General features: G+C 37.1%; 1 protein-coding gene across 2 annotated transcripts in view; it reads right to left on the minus strand.

Moving 5' to 3' along the window:
- Nucleotides 1-22,486, minus strand: part of LOC131066217 (DEAD-box ATP-dependent RNA helicase 22) — a 111,901-nt gene that overhangs the window by 50,511 nt on the left and 38,904 nt on the right. The window contains exons 2-5 of one of the 2 annotated variants that reach the window (XM_058000929.2): nt 11,889-12,167; nt 11,501-11,623; nt 10,741-11,210; nt 3,730-4,057 (exon numbers count right to left, since the gene is read on the minus strand). In XM_058000929.2, coding sequence (XP_057856912.2) covers nt 3,730-4,057; nt 10,741-11,210; nt 11,501-11,623; nt 11,889-12,167 — 1,200 coding nt within the window. The remainder of the gene's footprint in view (nt 1-3,729; nt 4,058-10,740; nt 11,211-11,500; nt 11,624-11,888; nt 12,168-22,486) is intronic. The other variant, XM_058000930.2, reaches the window with a different exon arrangement.

A 22,486-nucleotide genomic window follows, 5' to 3' on the forward strand; every position in this document is an offset into this window, starting at 1 on the left:
GTGCTCTTGTCAAACTTCAAGCTTCAATTCAAGTGTTCAATAGATTTCTCCAACGCCTTTCTTAAAGAAACAATTTCAAACTCTAGATTTTCACAATCAGATTCCTTTGACTAAAGTTGAGCTCCTATAACCTCCTCGATCAGTTTTGCCTCTTCTAATTGCACTTTCAGATCTACAATTATTTTATCTGATTTTTCAAGACTTTAAATTTTTCTTGGGCTTCACATTCTCTCTGTAAGCATATAATGGAGTTCTTCCTCAAGACCTACTTCCTCTTTGTCTTCATTGCACACCTTCTTAAAATCATTTTCTTCTTTCTCATTGCCTCCATCATTCTTTACTTCCATTGCCATGAAGAGTATTTCTTCTCCATCACTATTTGAACTTTCTTCACTTCCCCTCCGGTGAGCTATCATCTTTTCTTGAATAAGTCTCATTTTGTATTTGCGACAATCCTTCTCTTTTCATATTGACTCTGCTTGTGGCTCTTCTTTTGATGATGCTTTCTTCCTTTCTTTATGTGGTGATCCTATTCATCCTCGTTGCTTTTATTTGTATCCTACAAACATTTAGAAGCAAAATGTCCTATTCTAACACAATTAAAGCATTTGAATGGTAACTTACCTTGATGTCTCCCGAATTCTCATGAAGTGAGCTTCTTCCTCGTTCATTTCACTGCTTGAACCTATCACTCAGTTCACATACTTTATTGTTTCCCTTCCTTGATGCTTTAAAGGCTGCCTCCCTTTTTTGACCTAATTAGTCACAATAGCAATACTTCGAAACTTAACCATCCACAGTTGTAATACAAATGCAAGATCTAGCAATTAGGGACACAAGAAGTACAAGTGATTTATGTGGAAACCCTTGCAAGATAAAACCACAACAAAATATTGCTTGTATTAGAAACTTCTTACAAACTTTGTAAGCACTAACCCATAAGAGACACCAATCCCCTTTAGATAATACGTAGGCACCAAACCCCTGAAGACACCAATCCCTACAACTTAGTACCAACTCAACAAGATACATCAATCTTTTTGAATGTGAGGCACCTAAATCCAAAAGAATGATGTGACGAGTCCTTGATCTTCTCCTTAATTCCAACCTAACTCTGCTCCACAAATCTACTCTAAAAATGCTTCTTTAAATCTGCTTATGATTTGCAATATTTTCTGCTGATAGGTCTGCAATAATTCACCTTAAAATTTGCTCATAAACTTCAATATTTTCTGCTCATAGGTCTGCTATAAATTAATAATTCTCCTTAAAATCTGCTCATACATGCACACATAGTTTGAAGACTCATGGACTCGCCACGGACTCGCGAGTCCAGTGGCTCCACGAGTCGACTTGCCAAGGACTCACGAGGCGAGTCCTAGTGAGTCTTTTTGAGAGACTCGCGAGTCTTTCTCATGGACTCTCGCAAGTCAATTACACGGACTCGCGAGTCTTTTGAAGGGACTCGCGCGACCCAGTTATGACGCCCAGCAACGTTCAAACGTGATTTTTTGCATTTTTTCATTAATTTGCCTTTCTTTCTTGGTGAAAACAGGTTTGTAGGGTTTGAAGGAGGAGAGCAAAGAAGATTAAATCAGCAAAAGAGATCTTATGTTCTCTAAATGCATTAATTTCTTTATGTTTTTTTGTAAAACTACGGGTTTTGTTTTGCCGAGTCTTTCATGAGTCCGAGTCCGAGTCCAATTTTTTGGTTTGCCGAGTCCGTGGCAAGTCCGAGTTTTAAAACTTTGCATGCACCTTAGATCTGCTCTAAGGTTTGCTCTCGATCTGCTCTAAAATTGGAATGATATTCAATGAATGCTTGTTGAAAATTTGAAACAAACCTCAAATGGTCTTGCTTGTGTACATGCTAATGCACCTCTTTACCCAATGGATGCAACCCGTCATGCTGCCAGCCAAGCTATCATTTGAAAATTTTATTTATTTTTTATTTTCTTGCCCAAAGTGGGGACACCACACAAGGGGGTCGGCCCATTTTGTTTTAATTTATTTTTCATATTTGAAACATCCACACTAGGTCGCCATACAGAGGGGGATCAGCCCTATGACATAGACATTTATTTGCAATTTTTAATTTTCTTTAGTGAGGATGCCAAGTGTCTAAGGGTCGGCCCTTAGCATTAATACATTTCATTTTATTTTATTTCTGATTTCCTTGCACCTATAAGGGGTGAACATATGATAGCAACAAATTTAGGCAATTAATAAACTCCCCTCCATAGCCAGCCTTTGACATCAATGACAACATTTTCAACAGGTTATGATATTTCTGAAGCTTAGTGCCTTTAAAACTTTGAGAGTTGATGAGGAGGGCATGGCCTCCTCATGGGAAGTGAATCTCCAGTAAAGCTAATAAGGATATTTGATTTAGGAAGATTGGCTCAATAAGAAAGAAGGTAATTTAATAGGTAGGAACTGGTGCAGGGAAGAGAGCATGGTGGAGTAAGAGCATCTAAGGTTAAATAAGTAGCAGAATATGTAAATCATGAATCAATATGCTTATCATATACTTTTCACTTTCCACGGAGTTGCTTCAATTTCTATTTTAGACTATTTATTTCCTTCTAAAAAATAGATTTAAAGGAATTGTTGTCGGAATGTAAAATTCATGGTATTGTAGCGTCAAATCTCTTCTCGTGGATTGTTCAATAAAGCTTCATTTGCATTGCAGTGTCATATGTGCTTATTGTGTTTGTTTTCTTTGGTTCATTCATTTTTTCATAACATATTAAGTTTCTACAATTTAGTGTGTTATCCGCTATAATGCAAATTAAATCCGAATTAATGCAAGGAAAACTCCTCTCAAAGGAAGAGATAGCACATAAAGCTGATAGAGATTCAGGCTGGACATGAAACTGACCCTAGTCTATATCAAAATAGAGAGACAAAGGGCTGACATCCACATTATCAACAGTGAAAATTCCATGCAAGAACAGATAATATCTATAAGAGATTGGCTTGAACTAAGTGGACCTGGTTATGCAATCGTGAAAGCACAATGAATGTCCCCTAGAAATTCCATTAACATCTACGTTCAGAGGTCTACTAAAAGTAGAGAAAAATATCTAATAGTATGGAACCATCTGGATCTCCTGGGATGTGGTAAGTATAGCTGATCCTCTACATGGAAGGACAGCAAAACCACCACATTTGGTACAAGAAAAGGAGGAATTGCCCATATAGCTTCTTGTGAAACGGGACACTGTCAACAACTGATCACCATCTGCATGGATATCTGTAGCTTTCAAAAGACATTTGACACCTCCAACAGCTGATATGAATTGGAATAAAAGGGTAATTAATATGGTAGTCCTCAGAGTCCACATCAAAGCTTGACATCTAAGGGTATGCCTACAATCATCCTTTTTAATCTATCCACAGGGTTGCAATATTTTTTATAGCCCTTGATCTTGTTTCTAAAACATCCTATTGGAATGTTTTCTTTTGCATATTTTCCAATTTTATTAATAACTTGAGTAAGAAATAGTTGTGCAATGGTCCTACTGCCTAACAGGTCCATACTGTCACATATCAATACTATATTTTTGTTTACTGTCAAGCTAGCATTTGTTCCCTAAAAATGAGACGTTTCTAAAGCATTTTCAACATTACATTAAAAGGCCATAACAAACACAAATCTCTAGAAATTTGGATGAAGATGCCAGCGCATCCATAAACTGGGAAATTTGATTTAGAAACAAGCAAGACCTGAATAATATGCCAAATGTTTGGAATGTCAAGACCACGTGCAGCAGAATCAGTGCACACCAACACCCCTCCTTCCTCTTGAAAAGTTTTCAAAGCCTGGGCACGTTCCTCTGGCAAAGTATCTCTATGATAAATGATACATTCAATACCATCCTTCATCAGTATTTTTGCAATTGAATCAACCGCATTTACAGTGTTTGCAAAAATCATTGTACGCTTTACAGAGTTGTCTGAATCCAGCTTTTTGAACTCCCAACCCTCTTTTATTGCATTAAAAAGGGTTTCAACTTGTGTCTCTACTGTAACTTCTCTCCATCGTTGCTCCAATCTGGAAATCAAACAAAAGAAACAGATTAGGTTGTCCAACTTAATGGTTGTTCAAGATTAAAAAATTCAAATTAAAATATCAGCCGGTTGAGACTTCCACATTCTACAAGTCTTGATTCCATGAGAAATATAATTTTGGAATGGCAAAGAAGTTACTAAAAAGTATGTTGGCTCAAACAGAATCACAGCATATGCACCATACTGCAAGGTGTAGATATCCCTTCATTATATATTTGATAAAAACAAAAAACGAATTTTTGAAGTTGGAAGAATGTTAATATAGATTTATAAGGAAAGTGATGCGGTCTAGCAGCATGTGAACTACCTATGCTGTCTAATGATAAGCAATAACAAGACTCTATTGCAAGTAAAGTCACCCAGCACTTGCTTTAGCTCAACACAAAACCGAGAAGAACCTAAGCTTAGAGTTCTCAAAATACACCTGTGTCAATAACTTTGTTTAGTGGCAATGTTGTTTATCAATACTATTTGTTTGTCGTTGGAAGAAGTGATCTTAGGATCCCCAAAGAAACATTTTTTTTTAAATTGTCAAATGACACAGACATTATTTTTTTATTTTATCCAAACTAAACTCTATTTTGTTGAATATATGCACAGAATCATGTGTTTAAAGCGAAAGCTAAAGATCATTATTATTCCCATTCACTATACAGAGAAATACTATTGATGAGTTATAACAGTTCTAATGAGTTCACCTCTACAAACCTAAGCAGTGCATACTTGTATTCAAACTATTTTAGAGAATAAACATATAACTATGGTCAAAATTTATGATCCACACAGAGTTGCAAAACATCCCAGAAAATACAGCATAACAAACTAAAAATTAAAATGATGGCAAAATAACTTGAGAGTTTTAACATGCGTTACCAAGTAATAAGTCTCACTTCTGTAAGTTAGGATATTAGTTAATTTTCTACTTATTTGTCATTTAAATATTGCCTTGGGTACATAGTTGTGAATGTGACTCTGGATATCCAAGTTAATGAAACAACAAGCTTCATTAAACACCAAATTATTGAATCACCAAAGATCCAACGCCCAATGTGAAACACCAATGATAAAGCAACCTCAAAAAATTGTGACAAAAATTTTAATAAGAATGAGATCCTCGACGAGTAGAATATGCCATTTGGTCTGTAAACAGGCCATAATTAGAAACATGTATTACATCAAATATAACAACCATAAGCTAGATAAGATCCACAAGGAATGAGTTCAAAACTGTAAGCAATGTTGATATCCAAAAGGAGGAGGCTAACATATAAATCCACAAACTTTTGCCCCAAAGCCATGCTTTCCAGGCAAGCAAAGCTTTTGGTACTGGTAATGCTTTATAAAGAAAATATTATTTGATACACCCAAGCTAGTATGTAATGTCCCCTTCTTAGCCAGAATCAACAGATTAGGATCAGTCTATTAACGAAGTCCTCATAGACTGATAAGGACGGGTAGAGGACGCTGGACTGGTGATTTTCTCATATTTCAAAGGAAACTTTAGAGTAAACGTGGGTGGAATTAGTCACTAGTATTGTTATCTCCAAGTTGCCAATCTAAAACTGCATTAAACCCTAGAATATCTCCTTAAAAGGTATACATGAGTCTAGAGAGAGAGTGAGGTGCTTCCTTGCCAGGTATCCATGAGGAGAGATAAAAAAAGCAAATTAAAAGAGATCTTAAAGTTGATGCAAATTACTTTATAATCTCTGCTTGGGTCACTTAAAACAAATTTATAATATTAAGTTTCACCTTTCCTATGTACCTATTCCTAGTGAGTGAATGGCGAAGAGAGAGATAAAAGGTTAGTATAAGTGGACAAAACATATAACATAAAGTGTATGTCCTAAGTGGGAGAATTGTTATGAGGATAAAGTAACTATTATTTAATTCAGTAAATTTGATTGAGGTGTTAGGGTTTCAACCCTAATTAGGGCAACTTGAGGAAAGGTTTTTAAAAGTCATTGGAGACTCATTTCTATTCATGTTTTTGCTGATTATTATTTCTGCCTCCTTGTGGAGCTTATCAACCTTAGGGTTTTGAAGACCTTGGAGACGGAAACCTCAATTGTTCTTACACACTTGCAGCTGTGAGAGACCAGCCAAGAGTGTGCAAGGAGATTCTACTTCAGGGATCTCAATTGGGCTACAAAGAAATCAGTTGTAGAAGACTTTTTGCTGGTTGAAATCTAAAGGAGCTGCTTGCTTGAGAGGCTGACCCATACTTCAACTAGTTTGGAGTGTAGGAGAGTACTTTCCTTGCATCTTCAGCATTGAGTTATCAAGTCACATCATGACCAGCAAATTTGAGTAAGTTTATATCAGTTTGGAAACAGCTGTGGATAGTTTTTGTTGCTGTTACAGAAAATCTGAGTGAGGTGCTTGCTAGCAACAGCCCCTTTTCTCGACAAACTAAGAATCCAAGGAGTTCCAATCTACAGATGGTGTGGTAGAGCTGCAGAGAAGAGGGTTTGTAGTATGCAACAGCAAAAGACTCAAAGTTTTTGAAGTTGTTTGGACGAATTTTTGAGTGACCTCCATGCTTGCTTAGCTGACCCCTACCTAGGCATTTTAAAGGGTTTTAAGAGGTCAAATCTGCTATGCTCAAGTTGGAAAAGAATTGTGTAATGTGCCCACTTTGAAATAGAATTTAATAATAAATAATAATAATAAAAAAATTAAAATATTAAAAATTAAAATTAAAATTAATCTTGATTATATTTAATGATTAAAATTAATCTACACTAATTGATTATATTATACACTAGTTTAAATTAATATGAAAGTATTTGTATGAGATACTAACCAACAAAAGTGAATATTAACAAAAGTAAATCAAGTGCTAATTAAACAAAGCTCATGTGACCGATCCACCAAGGGTCATAACTTTCTGGAGGCAAGCATAGTTTGGTGGAGGACGTGACTCTCATTTAAGCCATGTCTCTCCCCAAGGATCGGGGCTGCTAGAGGATTTAAAGAGAGAGGGAGAGAGAGAGAGAGAGAGAGAGAGAGAGAGAGAACAATTATATGAATATATACACAGATAGAATAATTAGTAATCCATTTTGAAGACTATAAGTAGACAGTACTTAACCAGATTTGCCATGATACTAAATGCATCAAATATAAATAAATAGATTGATAATTACTGAAACATAAATAGAATGTTTTAAAACTGTCTTAAACCATAATCAGTTCTGTATTTTCTATTCCCCAAGGGAGATGGGTGCTGCTAGGGAAGGGCAGAGTAAAACCACTTCAATAGAAAGCCCCAAGGGTGAATGGACTAAGTTCCGGTAATCTGGGTTACATTAAGGAGGTGGTGTCAAGTGCCCTAGGCAGCTAAGCCCTCTTCTGGGAATGGGGTCGGATTGGTTTGGATTTAGGCATGGTTTTAATGGCATCATAAGTTATATTACAGAGAATTAGTTAGTTATGCTCAATTAAACATGGTAGAAGGTAGTAACATAGATGTTTCCCTTTGGGAATTGACAACCTATAAATAGGGGACATTACAAATTAGGTGTCCAAGAAGAAAGTTTTAAGAGGTTTCAATGCTGGAGTTTTGGAGTTTAAAATGATTCATCATCAAATTTCTGAGTAACCAGCTCGCTTGGCTAGCCGTACCATTCAAGAGCAATTTTGAAATAGTAAAAGTGGAAATACATATTTTATTTAGTGTGAACTAGTGAACTACTTGTGGCAAAACAGGGGAACATCAAAAGAGTGGAAAGTCATCATCGAAGGAGCTGCTGCAAATCATTTTCTGAGTGACTTGGTTGGCTGCCAACTCAGTTCCAAGCTGGTCATCAGCAAGCTCTTGGACACCTTCACCCACAACCTATAGTGATTCTAAAAAATTGGGTATGCTTAACTGAATTCTTGTAAGGCTCAGACTACAAGCTGGCCATCCTTTTCAATGGTGCCTATATGTTGTAAATTTTTCAAGAGTCAGAAAAATCGATAGTTCAACAACTTGTATACAATTTGATTTCAGTTGGTTATTTATTCTATATGTGTTGCAAAACCATAACTAAGTGGGACTCTTCAAAACAATAAAACACACCTTCTGCAACTTCTGTCTAGTTCTGAAAGATCACATTCAAAAAAAAAAATACTATTATTAATTTAATTAAAGAACAAGCACGTGTTCTTATACTGTTCCAGCTTTCAGTGTCCTACAGAGGGTGGGACATTACATAGTAATGGAATACAATAATGTATTTCAACTATTTGCACAAATGGTTAGTTGCATTAGAGCAGAAAACATAGTATTTACATTGTTATCTAAGGCAAAAAGATTAGGCAATCTATATAGGTAAGTGTAAGTTCTTTGTGGCATAAAGCCCTATGTTGATTTAAGAAAATGACATGTTTCCAAGTAGAATGAAATAGATTTAAAGTGCTTGTTGTTTGTAAGGAAGCAAGGAATGCAGAAATGATTCCTAAACCAATCTTGGAGAAGAATATTGTGTAAATTTTAGATCTTTAAATTATAAAAAAGACAAATGCATATGAAACATAAACAAAATCATACCACAACACAAGTGTAAGTGGAGAAAATTCTTTTGAACACTCCAAACTAGCCTAATATATTATTGAGTAATCTAAACATAGTTACAATACACTTGCAGAGCAAGCCTTTACAAGAATCTCACCAACCAACCAAAGATTTGGAGTAATTCAGATAACAAAGCAGTACCTACAAAGTCATTATCCATAGCTCCATCTCAAGCATCCTATAAATATAAGCCACTAAATGGTAATTAGAAAACCAAGCTAAAAACATCCAAAAAAATGGTGCCCAAATAAATAATTAGAAAACCAATACCCGAATCCCAAGACTAGTTCATAGGCTAAAATAGCATATTCCTCCCACCTATCATAAGCGTGTCATAATCCACTCACAAACTTAGTCATTCCATTTTGGCTTCATTATCTCCATTCAATGATACTTCATGATGTTCCATAACATGCATCATAAGTTGGTCAACAATTGTAACTCCATTTTATAACTCTTTTTTGTTGAAAATAATAGACAATATAGAAATAAACACTGAAAAACAATAAACAAAGAACACACAAATATACATGGAGAATTTGATAATGTACTAAGAAAAAATCAAGGGCAAAGGTCTCACAATATTTTATTATCTCAAGAATCAATTCGCTGTTACAATAACCTGCAATTCATCTTGTAACAAATTTTATTCTATCAAAAAAGTCCAAGGATTTTACTGTAAAATGGGCAACCTGAGGCCTCATTAAATGTCATTGTTATTTAATGTTGCTTAGGTTCCTTTAATAGTTGAAATGTATTGTGAATATTTTCAGCATATCACTTTATGGCATCGAATGTAGCTGAATTATATGAACTGTCACAGCCAATATGAGATCAGATTCGACAAAAATAAAATATATATATTAAAGATAGAGCAGTACATAAATCTGAGTTATTAGGTTAACCCACGTTAGGAAAACAATAGATTGCAGTAGTACAGCTATAGAAGCTGGTAATAAATATCATCTGAGCATAAACACTAGAGGTAAATATTCACCCGAAATACATTAAGAAACTGAAAATCTTAAATGTGTTCTATTTTGTTTCAAACATGTTTCTTACTATATATATGTATGTATATGTATGTATACATACATATACATATATACATACATGCATATACATATATATGTGTATGCATATATGTATATATATACATGCACATATGTACATGTGTAGTACATATATGTATATATGTATATATATGTATATATATGTATATATATATGTATATATATGTATATATATATGTAGACATATATGTGCACATATGTATAAATATACATATATATATATATATATATATATATATATATATATACCTACACACTCCCGTGTACTTACTGATTGTCTCTGATGTACAGAGCGGATCTCTAATTAATGCAGCCTCAGGAACCCTAATTAATTAGAGATCCGTTCTGTACATCAGAGACAATCAGCAAGTACACAGGAGTGTGTATGTATATACATATGTATATATATATGTATATTTATACATATGTGTACATATATGTCTACATATATATACATATATATACATACATGTACTACACATATATGCATACACATGTACATGTGTAGTACATATGTGTATGCATATATATACATATATGCATACACATATATATACATATATGCATACACATATGTACATGTGTAGTACATATATGTAGACATATATGTACACATATGTATATACATACACACTCCCGTGTACTTGCTGATTGTCTCTGATGTACAGAACGGATCTCTAATTAATGCAGCCTCAGGAACCCTAAATCTTTCAGGACATTAATAATGTCCACTGAATATGGAGTGGAAGGCTATAAATGTCAAACTCAAAAAACCTTAACAAAGACTTCAAATAATAATAAAAGCCATGCAAGAAATGTTTAAGGAATTCACAAAGTTTTCTTAAAATTCAACATTTGCTAATTTATGTTAAATATGTATTTGCACCTATCCAATAACATGTTGTTACCAAGTTAATTTATACTTATCTAAGCAGCAATCCTTTTCTTGTACATTAGAACTGAAAGACATTGGAAAGATTTCAAGCAAATAAATTTGATGCATAATAACTATCTTGTTAATAAAAGGCCAACCTTGGATTATGCCGATGAAGAAAATTCCCACTAACCCAAGTGGCTTCTGGGAAAAGACGCCTCAAAGTCCCTCCTGCAGTTTTCTTGCCACTTTCGGGTAGAGTGGCAGCAACAAATATATATTGCTTACTTCGATTGTAGATTTTTCTTGACCGTAACCAATCTTTTTTCTTGTTAGAACCCTCAATTTTCTCTCCTTGTACCTCAACTTTCTCTTCTATTAGCTCATCCTCACTATAAGAGTCGTCATCTAAATCTTGAGTTTCTGCATCTGGATTTGAATCGAACTGCTCTTCATCTTCTTCTGGTTTGATATCTATCCAAGACATGGAATCTGTTTCAACTGAATTGTCAACTACTGACCTCACTGCTTTAGAAAGTTGCTTCTCTTGAAGCCGGAACATATTTATCAAGCGTACAACTTGATTTTGGAAACTTCCACACAAAAGCATGTCTGCCTCATCAAATACCTGCCCTTTTAAATTTAAGGATAAAAATTAGAGCGCGTCACTAGGAAAGCTACAATCTCAGTGAACAAAATTTATTTATTTTGTGGTGAACAAATTATGCTTAATAATGATTACAAAGTCATCAAACACCCATTTCCAATTCAGTTCTTTCATACTGATGCTGAAACTTTAAGCATTTTTACTTTATTTCCATGGTCTAATCCACAAGAACAATGTCAGCATTATTGAAGGCATCAAAAGGCCCTTGATAGTAATTAAAATGGAAAGAAAACAATGAGAGAAGAAGATACCACATATTTCACATCCCTTGTAAATACTGTGCGGCGCAGTTTCCTTGGATCGAAAGCTAAAAGGCTATTAAGAAGTGCACCTGGTGTCGAAATCAAAATATCAGGTTGAACAACTGGCCAACCCTGAAAAGTTCAATTCTGGCTCAGTACAGAAAATTGAAACATAAAAGCTCAAAAACAATCTTCAAAGTGTGGGATCATAAATGTGACTACTCAAGCAATGACTTGCTTTCTTCTCATGATCATCATAACATCAATCATAAATTTATGCACAGAAAATATTAAAATATACAGATTGCTTCAACTATTACTTTTAACAATGTCCCTGTTCCACTTTAATGCTCATGGTTGTTTAATTAATCAGGAATCCAGATATTAGAACTTGTACCTGATTTCCACATACTGCCATTACTGTCAACAAAGGGTAACCATTAGAATCATGAAGATTGCTAGCCATGCGAGCCACCTGCTCACACAACATTACATTTGGACACAAAACAAGTGCAAACTTCCGAGGCTCAGATTTTCCTGGCTTATTTTCATGGACTTCAACCATACAGCGCATATTGTGAAATAAAGGCACCAAATATCCATGTGTTTTACCACTTCCAGTTTCTGCTGCCACTATGACATCTTTGCCTGATAAAATAGATGGAATGGCAGCTGCCTGCAGTTCAAAGGACTTTAATCTATTAAGAGTCTCAATAATATCTGCATAGAATTGCATAACATTATTTATTTATCCTGTTCTCTAGTTGGCCTAGATGATGCCAAGTTCAGTATTGCTGCAGCAAAAATTTACAAATAATACACAATGAACCTTTGACCTTAGTTTTATCCACAGATGTGATCTCCCTAGAGTTGACCATATCCCATGAATATTAAGTTTTAATATGATTCTGTATGAAGTGGCATTAAACCTTGATATACATACCTATGCAACATAAATATTTTACAAAGTAAAATCTATGTTGCCAGGATATGGTTATGAGGTACCAGCATGGGAATATAGATTTTACAAGAACCATGGATACAATATGGCATGAAAAAGTCTGCAAAATATTGAAACATGTATAAAGATATAAATTAAACATAATATCCAATGTGTTTCCAAACTATAATTGTGTTGGTAAACGGATTTGTTGCTTTAAGAAACTTTCTTGAAAAACTCTGTTTTGCCCTGTAATTAGCAACAAAGTGTTCACAACAGTTGAAGAATCACAAAGAAATGGTAATTCTTCTCTGCGTTTGAGAAGGGCAGCTCCCTCGTATAATGGGGGTATTTGGATTTTTCGAAAATTTAAAGAACGAACAATAAAGAAAGATTGAACGCCAAATAAGGTATGAATCTAGATTAAAATAAATTCCATATAATCAAGTTTGAGATACCACAACTTGAAATAAAACTTCTTCACATTCAATGTTAAAGGGAAAGCATTAGGTAATCATCAATTAAACATAAGAACATTGATAATAACCCATGAGAATAAGTTGAACACACATCCAAATTGATCTCTATTGCTTAATTGCTTGAATAACACCATCCAAGTCTCTTATACAAAGCTTGTGAAAAAGTGGAATCCCCTCACATTGAATAATAATGAGGTATATATAGGTGAAGTGGTAACCACCTGAGGTAACTACCCTAACCACCTTTATAACTACTTTATAACTTCCTCAACCACTTGAAATAACTTCCTCAACTTTGGGAAAAATAACTACTTAGAATAACTACCCAAAATGAGAACTTAGGATAACTACCTCGTATGAAAAGAGCCAAGATTATCCTTTATTACAATACAGAAATAGAGATGAGAGAAAAGGAAACTCGATCATGAGAGTTATTTACAAAGAAAGACAAAAACATGATGCGAGTAACACAACAAAAATGAAGACTATACAAAATGCAACTCTGCACTTATTCTAAGCTAACTCCTTGCATTGCCGATGAGGCTGTCGTTTCTGTAGGCACATTATGTTGTCCAAGTCCTTTGTCTCTGAAGATTCTGAAAAGTCGGATGGCTGAAGTGACAGATTTTCCTTTGGGAATTAGGATGTTGGCTATCCTCATTTTCCATGTCTTCAAGTTTCTATGAACGCCACTTAGTTCTGTCACCATGCTGAGTATCTGAGACATAGAGATTCTCAAGGAAGAGTAAATATCAATCAATTTTTCCATGGTATTTTCATTGAAGTTTGTCCTCTTAAAAAGCTGTTGATCTACCATGTTCTGGAAGCTATTCTGTAACACCTGCAAGTCTTCCATCAATGTCACATTTGGGAGAAGAGCAGTGAGTTGTCCTTGGAGTTTGACACACACTTGATCACATGAAAGCATGAGCTTTTCTAACTCTGATGAAACTTGATCTATGATCACTAGTTTCCAGTTAATGCTTTCTATCCATATCTTTGGATAATCTTTTTCCTTACTAGGCAAGATTTTCTCGGTTGCAAGGGTGTCCATTCCAATTTCTATCATTTGTTTAAAATCATTCACAATTTCTTTCCAAGCTGCCTCCTCTTTCTTGACATTCTTCAAGTCTTTCTCAATAGTATTTTTCTTTATTAAGGCCTCATCATGGATAGATTTTGCTTGGACTAGGAATTCACATGCGAGAGTTTTGACCTTTTCTACCCAACCTTCAATTACCTTTCCATAGGCTTGGTACTTTTGAAGATTATCCATAACATTCCTTTCAATTTCTCCTTCTGGTGTCAATATAATTGGCTGACGATCTACACTTAGTGGCATAGTGGAGGTATCAACCACAGATTTCAAGTAAGAAGACAAAGTGTGTACTTGTTGTTTCAATTGATCCTTGGATTGCTTATCCTTTTCACTTCTCTCCACCATTCTGGCTGCCATCACATTAAAGTTCTGAATATCAGACTCATGAGAAGAAGGTCCCATATCAATCTTTGTCACAACAAAGTCCACAGAGGTGGCCTCATTTGTATCCTTCTTGGATATGGGTTGAGCAATCTCTAAGCACATATTCTTTGAATTTGGATCAGTCTTTATTCTTGAGGATACTTTGAGTTTCTTCGGTTTTTCAGCTCTTCCAAAAAGATCAGATATGCTACTAAATTCAGGTACCACTAGCTTTTCTACCTTCCTCTTCTTCAACAGACTTTGTTCTAACCATGGGAAAGAAGAATTTTCTGTAGACTCTTGGATGATTTCTTGTCTTGTTACCAGTGTTGTTGTTACCTCTCTGATTTCTTCAAATTGATCGCTTGGATTGCTTGGAAATGATGAATCCATGACTAAAGTATTTTGTTGTGCTTCTTGTCGTAGGGATTCAATAGGAACTGAGGGAGATATGGAATGCATTCCATCATCAAATCTTGTGTCATCCAGAATTTCCACTGGACCTTGATCCTTTACTTGACTTGCAATAGAATTTTCTTCTATGTCTTTTGCTCTGGATTTCTTCCTCTTTTGTCAAGGTTCATCACCACATGTGTTCTGAAGATTGTTCCTCCTTGGAGGGTCTTCATCTCCATCACTTCCTTGAGTATTCTGGTAAGAAGGAGTATCCCTAGCTGGAGTATGGGAAGAATGCAGTGACGTAGAGCTCTCAAGCTGACGTCCTTTCCTTCTTGGAGTTTCCTTTGTTGGTCTGGTAGCAGTCATTTGAGTAATCTTCTTCTTAATCCAAGCTTCAGAATTCTTGATTACAAAACTTGTTCTTTCTCTGACATCTCTCATTTCTGGATCTGCCCAATTCAAATTGGGAAGTGGCTGGGACTGGACTTGTTCAAAATAGATAGGATCAATCAAATCAGATCCATCATCTTCAATGCCTTCTATGGTCCAATCCATCTTGAAATCATTCAATTGCTTCAAAGTCAACCTTGTCCAATCTCTTTTTCTAACCTCGAACTCGTCTTCGCAATCCTTGCAAAAGTCTTCGAGATTAGGAAAATGAAAATAGCCAGGACCTAACTTTAAGCTGTTCTTGACATAATCCTTACTATCAAAAGGAAACCTCATCTGGTATGGATACAAGTTGACCTTAGACAAAGCCTTTTCTGCCTCATCTGCTCTTGAACTTGACTCACATCTATAGTGCCCGAGACAAATGGGAAAGGCTACCCCTTTATTCTTTCTATCTCTACATTTCTTTTGAACTGAAACCAATTGCCGACAAAGCTCAACTAAAAAGAGCTTATCATCAACATATCTGGGTAGCTTGTGTGGATAACCTTCAAATCCTCCTACTCGAAGATAGGTAAATCTCGGAAACTGGATGAAGAAACTTCCATATTTCTTTATCAATTTAGCGGCTTCCTTTGATATTCTGGTGGCAATGTCTCCTTGTAATAACCTTACTGCCCACATTGTGAAAGCATCATTCACCCACCTGAAATACACAAAGCTTTCCTCGAGTTGCAGTTGCTTGTAATAATGGTAAATTTGAGTTTCTTGATTCAGGACACCATTAGTACTTAACCCTGGCCATGACCTCAAATTGGCAATAGCATATATCAAGTAAGAGATCATATGGAAGCATTGACTTGTTTTGAAGTGCACTAACTGGTCATGTATGCAGTTGCTAATGAAATGGCCCCAGTCAATGAATTGCTTACCGGCAGAGATGACTGTTATGAAGAGATACATACGACTCCCTGTCACTCTATGGAGTAAGATAATCAAGTAGCAAATTTCTTTGATGAAAAGAGAATGATGGAGTGTTTTTGGAAGCTGAGACTGTCCTCCCCGTGGCGCAACCATCCATTCTTTAGCCAAATTGTTGAGGCATTTGCTTCTATTGTCGCTGAAGTATTTATAAGCTTTTGCTTATCAATGTGAGTGAACTTTTCCTTATATGGCAAACGAAGAATAATAGCTATTGAAATTCCATCAAGTTTGGCCATTAAGGATCCGTCTGTAGCTCTTATCTCTCTCGCATCTGGATTATATCTTTTTGAGCATTCTAGTACCAAATCTGTACATTGAATTGATATGGGAAAACATGCTGCTTCAATCAAGCCTCTTCCTGCCACTCTACAGGACAACTTTGATCTGTCACCTTCCATGAAGAACTTTTTGATCTCCTGCAAATTTATGTGCCCAATCTTGGTATCATGAACCTCTGGAATCATGGTGGTGATCATTGGGGCATACTCATACTCTTGAGCCTTGTATTTCATGTTGATGTGTTTTGCAGATTCTTATACTAAGAAGTTCTTAAAGCGTCTTGTTATTACCAACTTCTTCTGCATTCAGCAAGCTGAATCGAATAGAGATATGGGACACTGAAGTGTACAAGATTTCAATTTCTGAACACTGTTATCCCTGCCTTGAAAAACTCATGCTAGTCGATAGTTATAATTTAACGGACATTGAAGCATTGCCAACAACAATCAAGTCAATAACTTTGTCATCCTGTGAAAATCTGAAGAATATAAGGGTCATCTGCGATCTGGTAAACCTTGAAAGGCTGGTAATAAAGTGTTGCCCAGAGTTGGTTGAGTTTCCGAGCTTTGCACGATTGACATCCCTCACACCATTTGACCTAAGAGGCTGCGACCGAGTTGAGAAAATTGAAGGTTTAGAATACTTTGTCGGCTTTTGCATGCATGTCGACCGGAGCACTTTCCAACTATAATATCTGACATAAATCTTCCTCCCATCGATGGTTTGGTGGATGTTTACAACCTACTCCAAAGCTCCCATATTCGGTTCAGACACAAAAGAATCGCAGAGCCTGGCACTATTCGTGCAATTCCATTCACTTGAAAATGAAAACCTCTACACCCGCCAAGTGCATTTTCTTGAAACTGAAAAATGCCTTCACACCGAATCTATTTTCTGCATTTACTTAGTGTAACTGTGGAAAACAATTCCAAAGGTGGTGGTATCTATACTTGTTTTATTTCATTCCTGGAGACGACATCTTCTTGAGGCGCTGGATCATGCAATTCAGTTGTAGGCTAGCGGAATACTGAGTTCATTTGCTTTTCTAACGTCTTATCAACATACCCAACATCTTCAATACCTGCGAGTGGAGTTAGAGAGCACGATAGCATGCATCTTTATCGGCATGCAAAACAAACGGTGGAAGTAGTTATAAAACTGATTTTGCTATCTTTCACCAGCCACGTGGTGTATTCAATCCGCCAGATGGACATTCAAGGGGAAGACGTTGTCTTTCGAAATACTCTCATATCGCCAATGAGAATGGAGGAATTGAAGTGTATCGGCATCTTGTTAAGGTTGGCCAACTCACCGGTGTATGAAACAGTTACATGACTTTAAGATTTTCCACTTTGTGCGTAGGAATGGAATGCATCGGTAATTTGATGCTTCCCACCAACTCAGCGATAATGAAACAAAACCGTGGCTATTCTTCTTAAAGCACGATATATGCACCACGTGGGATTCTTGGTCTTCTTTCTTTAAAATTCTCCTTTGCCGATAAGAACAGCAACTTAGCATGTATTGGTATCTTGTTAACTTGTCGGTGCATGGAGGCGATTGCTAAGTTATTTACATTTATCATGAGGGGTCAATACAACTTCAAATTTTCCCACGTTATGCGAAGAAACATATTGGTAATTTGATGCTTTCAACTTAGCGATAATCTGGCCATCAACACTTCATTAATGATAATTGGATCTTTATCTATCGATGGTTTAATCTCTATCCACAAGTTGCCATGGGATATTGAAATAAAGTGAATTAGTTTGTTCTTTTTTTTTTATATATGAACTCCACCAACTTACCGATGAAGAAGTTGTCAAAACTTTGCGTGAAAACATATCGGTTACTTATGTTATTTACCAACTTGGTGATAACAATCAACTCACTTTCTGAACTTGGTGAATATAGGCGCTTTGATTGTTCTACCAACCTGCCGCTAACACTTGGTTAACTACCGGCTTAAACCGCCGATGGTGTACATTTCCCAAGTGAGTCGCTTCTAATGTAAGAATCTCAAAACCATTCTTTGAAGTGTCTTACCTCCATGCCGTGAAAGCCCGCAATCTATATTTCAAACTCGATCGTATAATACGATTATCACATTACATATCACAAGGACGGATAAGGGTGCATTCGGCAATTTGAAGTCCGTCCGAGTAATTTTACTTTCTTTCAAAGCCAAAAATTAATAGTTAACCACGGAATAGGAAGACCATCCCTATCATAGGCAAATTCACTTCTTGTGTCATTGGTACATTTACAAGACATTGTTGATAGTAGGTTGTTTTGTCAAGAGGTTTCTAAATTTCTTGAATGACACGAACATGGCTTTAAATAATAATTTTTTTTTTTCTTTTTAAAGAAATTGATCGGTTAGACCTCTTGACTTCGTCAAATGAAAAGAAATCACACATATTCATGCTTTGCATATATTCATTTTTCGTTGAATATTGTTATCGACTCAGATTGTTTAACACAAGAATTCCAACAATTTTCACTCCACAAAAAGTAGGGTTAACAAATTGATATGTTCAAAAATATCACACTATCATAGTTAAAAACAAGTCAAACAAATAATTATATTACTCTATATAATATGTTTTCCAGGAATAAAATTGAAGCTTCAAAGTTGCAGGTTGCAGCATTCTTCTTGTTGCACAGGATGATTGCAACAAGTCAGAATGAATGAAAGCAAGAAATTATGTTAATGTCCACAGATGACCAAAACTGGGTCAACAGGACTCAAAAGTACAGCAGTTTGCAATAGAAAGTTATAGGATGAAAAAACTAGAGAGGCCCCACAGAGGAGAAGAACAAAAACAAAGAAATACAAAACAGCAGGGGACCACAAACACAATTTTTCAAGAAAATAGTACAAATAACGAGGAAGGGAGAATGTGAAACTCAAAAAGCAAACGCTGAGGAATACTGGAGAGATGGGAAAGTCTCATTGAGTATCACTGTCTGGGCTAGAAATGATGAAGTCGTCAGTGTCATTATTGATCACCATGAAGGGACCAATACAAGATCTGATAAAGTTCACTGGGGATTGGGGAATACAAAAGGCCAATAGAGTTGAGAAAGGTACTCCCCTAGGATCACACCTAACATCCAAGGCGATGTAACTGTCATAATAGTGAAAATGCTTGTAATATGTGTCTACCCCTGTGACTAGGGGGGTGGCTAGGGAGGAGCAGATCTATGCTGTCAAGAAGCAGCTGAACCACACTATCAAAAAGAAGTAGAACCATGATGCTTAGGAGGAACATGTTACGGCAGTAGTTGTGAGAGACATCGTCTTATAGGTCTATCCACATCCATGTGAGTAGTAGTATGGAAAGGCCATCTAGTTTTGTCAATCTCTTAAATGTACTAGAAGAAAGAGGTGATCAGCATGGGGCCTCCAGAATCCCTAGAGATCCCATGTAAGAATCTGTGCTGAAGGTTGACAGCCTCCCAAAGATAAAGTGTCAAGCACTGTTGGTCTATATATTTAAAGAATGCAGAAAGATTGTTGCTTGAGTCCTTGTAGAGACAATATTATCTCCTTCAGATCTCCTAGTAATTAAGGCATCTGAAGATGAAATATTCCTTAGTCTCCACCTCCTTCCTAGAGGATGCAAAGACAGCAAATCTAATCTGAGTGAAGAATATGATGATCTTTCTAAACACATAGCTAGCGGGAATGCAACCTCAATTAACCAAGGCCAAACCTCAAACCATGTGACCAATGATGCTAGAGATAGTGAGGACAACATAATATACCATCTTCCACTTATAAAAAATGCTTAAAAAAATAAAGCGAATTTGGGGCTTAGTGGCACAAGAGGGGAGCTCCAAGTGACCTAGATGTACTATTTGTAAAGGTCCTTTCTAGCAACTCTAGGGATGGAAGAAAGGATCCATGAAAGAGCATCCAAGGAATACATGAAGGGAGGTAATGTTGCCGGGAATAATCATTATGTTATGTTGCTATATTATGTTTATGTTGTTGTCGGTAATAATGAGTTACGGCGGTCAATTAGTTAGCCGATGGGTAGGTAGTTGGAGTCGCGACGGTTGTGTCGCACCCCTTCGGGTATTATATATTGTGTACCTTTTCTTCGAAGTATGATCATGTTAGTCAAGTCGTGTCAAATGTAATGTTATAAGCACTTATTGTACATGGACTGTGGAATTAATACAGAGGCTGGTTATTTAATATATTTCCATTATGTTCTGTGCATTTACTTTCTGCATTTAACCGTTTACCCGAAAGGGCAAACATTTGGCGCCGTTGCCTAGACGAACTCGGGAACGGAAGACACGGATGGCGCACGGACACAATGGGCCTACCCGTCGATGAGATTTACCCAGAGGCCGACGACGCGCAAAGGGAACAATCGTCGTGGGACGCAGAGCATGATGGCAAGAGGCCAAGGGGAAATCGAACCTTGTAATAATCCCGACACACTGCTGATATAAATTGTGGCCGAAAGGCAAAATAAAAATAAAAATAATAAAAGTTTTTTTGTGTACATGGCGTGTGTTTGCTGTGTATGGAAGTGACTTATGCCCAATAGACTAAATAAGGACAAAAATAAAAAGATACAGAGTGACGAATGGGAAGTGGCACAAACCACGTTGAATCTCAGACAGTAGATAGAACGAAGGCGTAGGCTAAGGCAGCTTGCCGAGGGACGACCGGCCGAGGGGTTGCCCGAAGGGAACCCAGGAGGTGTCACGAAGGTTGCAGAGGCAGAGATAGACGGAGAGAATTACACTGTCGTAGGGTTGCCCGAAGGGAACGGAGAAGGAGTCACGGAGGGTGCCGAAGGAGAACTCTACAGTTCGCCAGAATACCACCGTAGGGTAAGAAGTCGAGAAGAGTTGGTGGAACAAACAAGGCGAAGTCTAAACCTGATTGACGCTACCAGAGACTTGCTAAAGAATTTGTCCATTTCAGAGGACAACCGGAGGGAGACAGCAGAAGGTGACGGTACGACCGAAGGTGCCGAGGGAGCACAAGGGTACCGTACGAGAGGCAATTTGTTCGGTTCGGTGTCAGCAACTTTTTCCGGAGGACCCACGAGTGGAGGTTCAATTGCAGGAGGCGGAGGATTGCCAGGTACAAGCACACAAGGAATTAGAGGAGCAAGACCCAGCGGTGGGATGGTGAGTAAACAAAAATTGCCAAAGTTCACAGGGGAGGGCAAGGAAGACCCCTTACGGCACTGCCGTACATGTGAAACCATTTGGTCTGCCAACGGAGTAACAGACCAAGATGACTGGGTACAGCAGTTCCCAGCCACGTTACGAGGAGTTGCCATAGATTGGTACTCCGATGTGGACAAGCAAAAAGTGGCCACGTGGGCCAATCTACAAAAGGAATTCACGGGGGAGTTTTGGTTGCTCCGTGATGACAATGAAATTGTAATGGAGATATACAGTACCAAACAAGGTACCAGGGAGACAATACGGGCATACAGTCGGAGGCTGAAAGAACTCTTGGGTAAAATGGAAAGCCAACCCGCAGATGGATTGAAGAAATGATGGTTCGTTGAAGGGTTGAAATCCTCCCTACGAAGGAAGATGAAAATTGTACCCCCAACGTCATATGACGACGATTATAATAGGGCGATGGACCTGGAGAGCGAACACAAAACATCAAAGAAGAAGAAAAGTAATAAATCCTCATCCGAGGACAATGACTCTTCACAGGAAAGCAGCAGCGACGACGAGGCTGGCAAACGGGTGCAAGCGCTCCAGAAAGACATGGAGCGAATGAGAAAGGAATTCAAAATAATGAGAAGCACTAGTCGGAACGAAGGGGACATATGGTGCACTGAGTGCAAAGAGGAAGGGCACACAAAGGGTACTTGCCAAAAGAAGGCATTCTGCAAGATTTGCCAAGTGATGGGACACTCCACCAAGGAGTGCCCATACAACATGAAAACCCGAAGTACACAAATGAACCAGGTGCTGTTCACAGAGCAGGCCACAACATCCGCACCAGCGAGTACCGGCCAACATACTAACACAACGGCATCATCTGGAGGATACCGGGAGAACAGACG

This window comes from Cryptomeria japonica, chromosome 5 (assembly GCF_030272615.1).
Source record: "Cryptomeria japonica chromosome 5, Sugi_1.0, whole genome shotgun sequence".
In the NCBI taxonomy this organism is placed as follows: domain Eukaryota; kingdom Viridiplantae; phylum Streptophyta; class Pinopsida; order Cupressales; family Cupressaceae; genus Cryptomeria; species Cryptomeria japonica.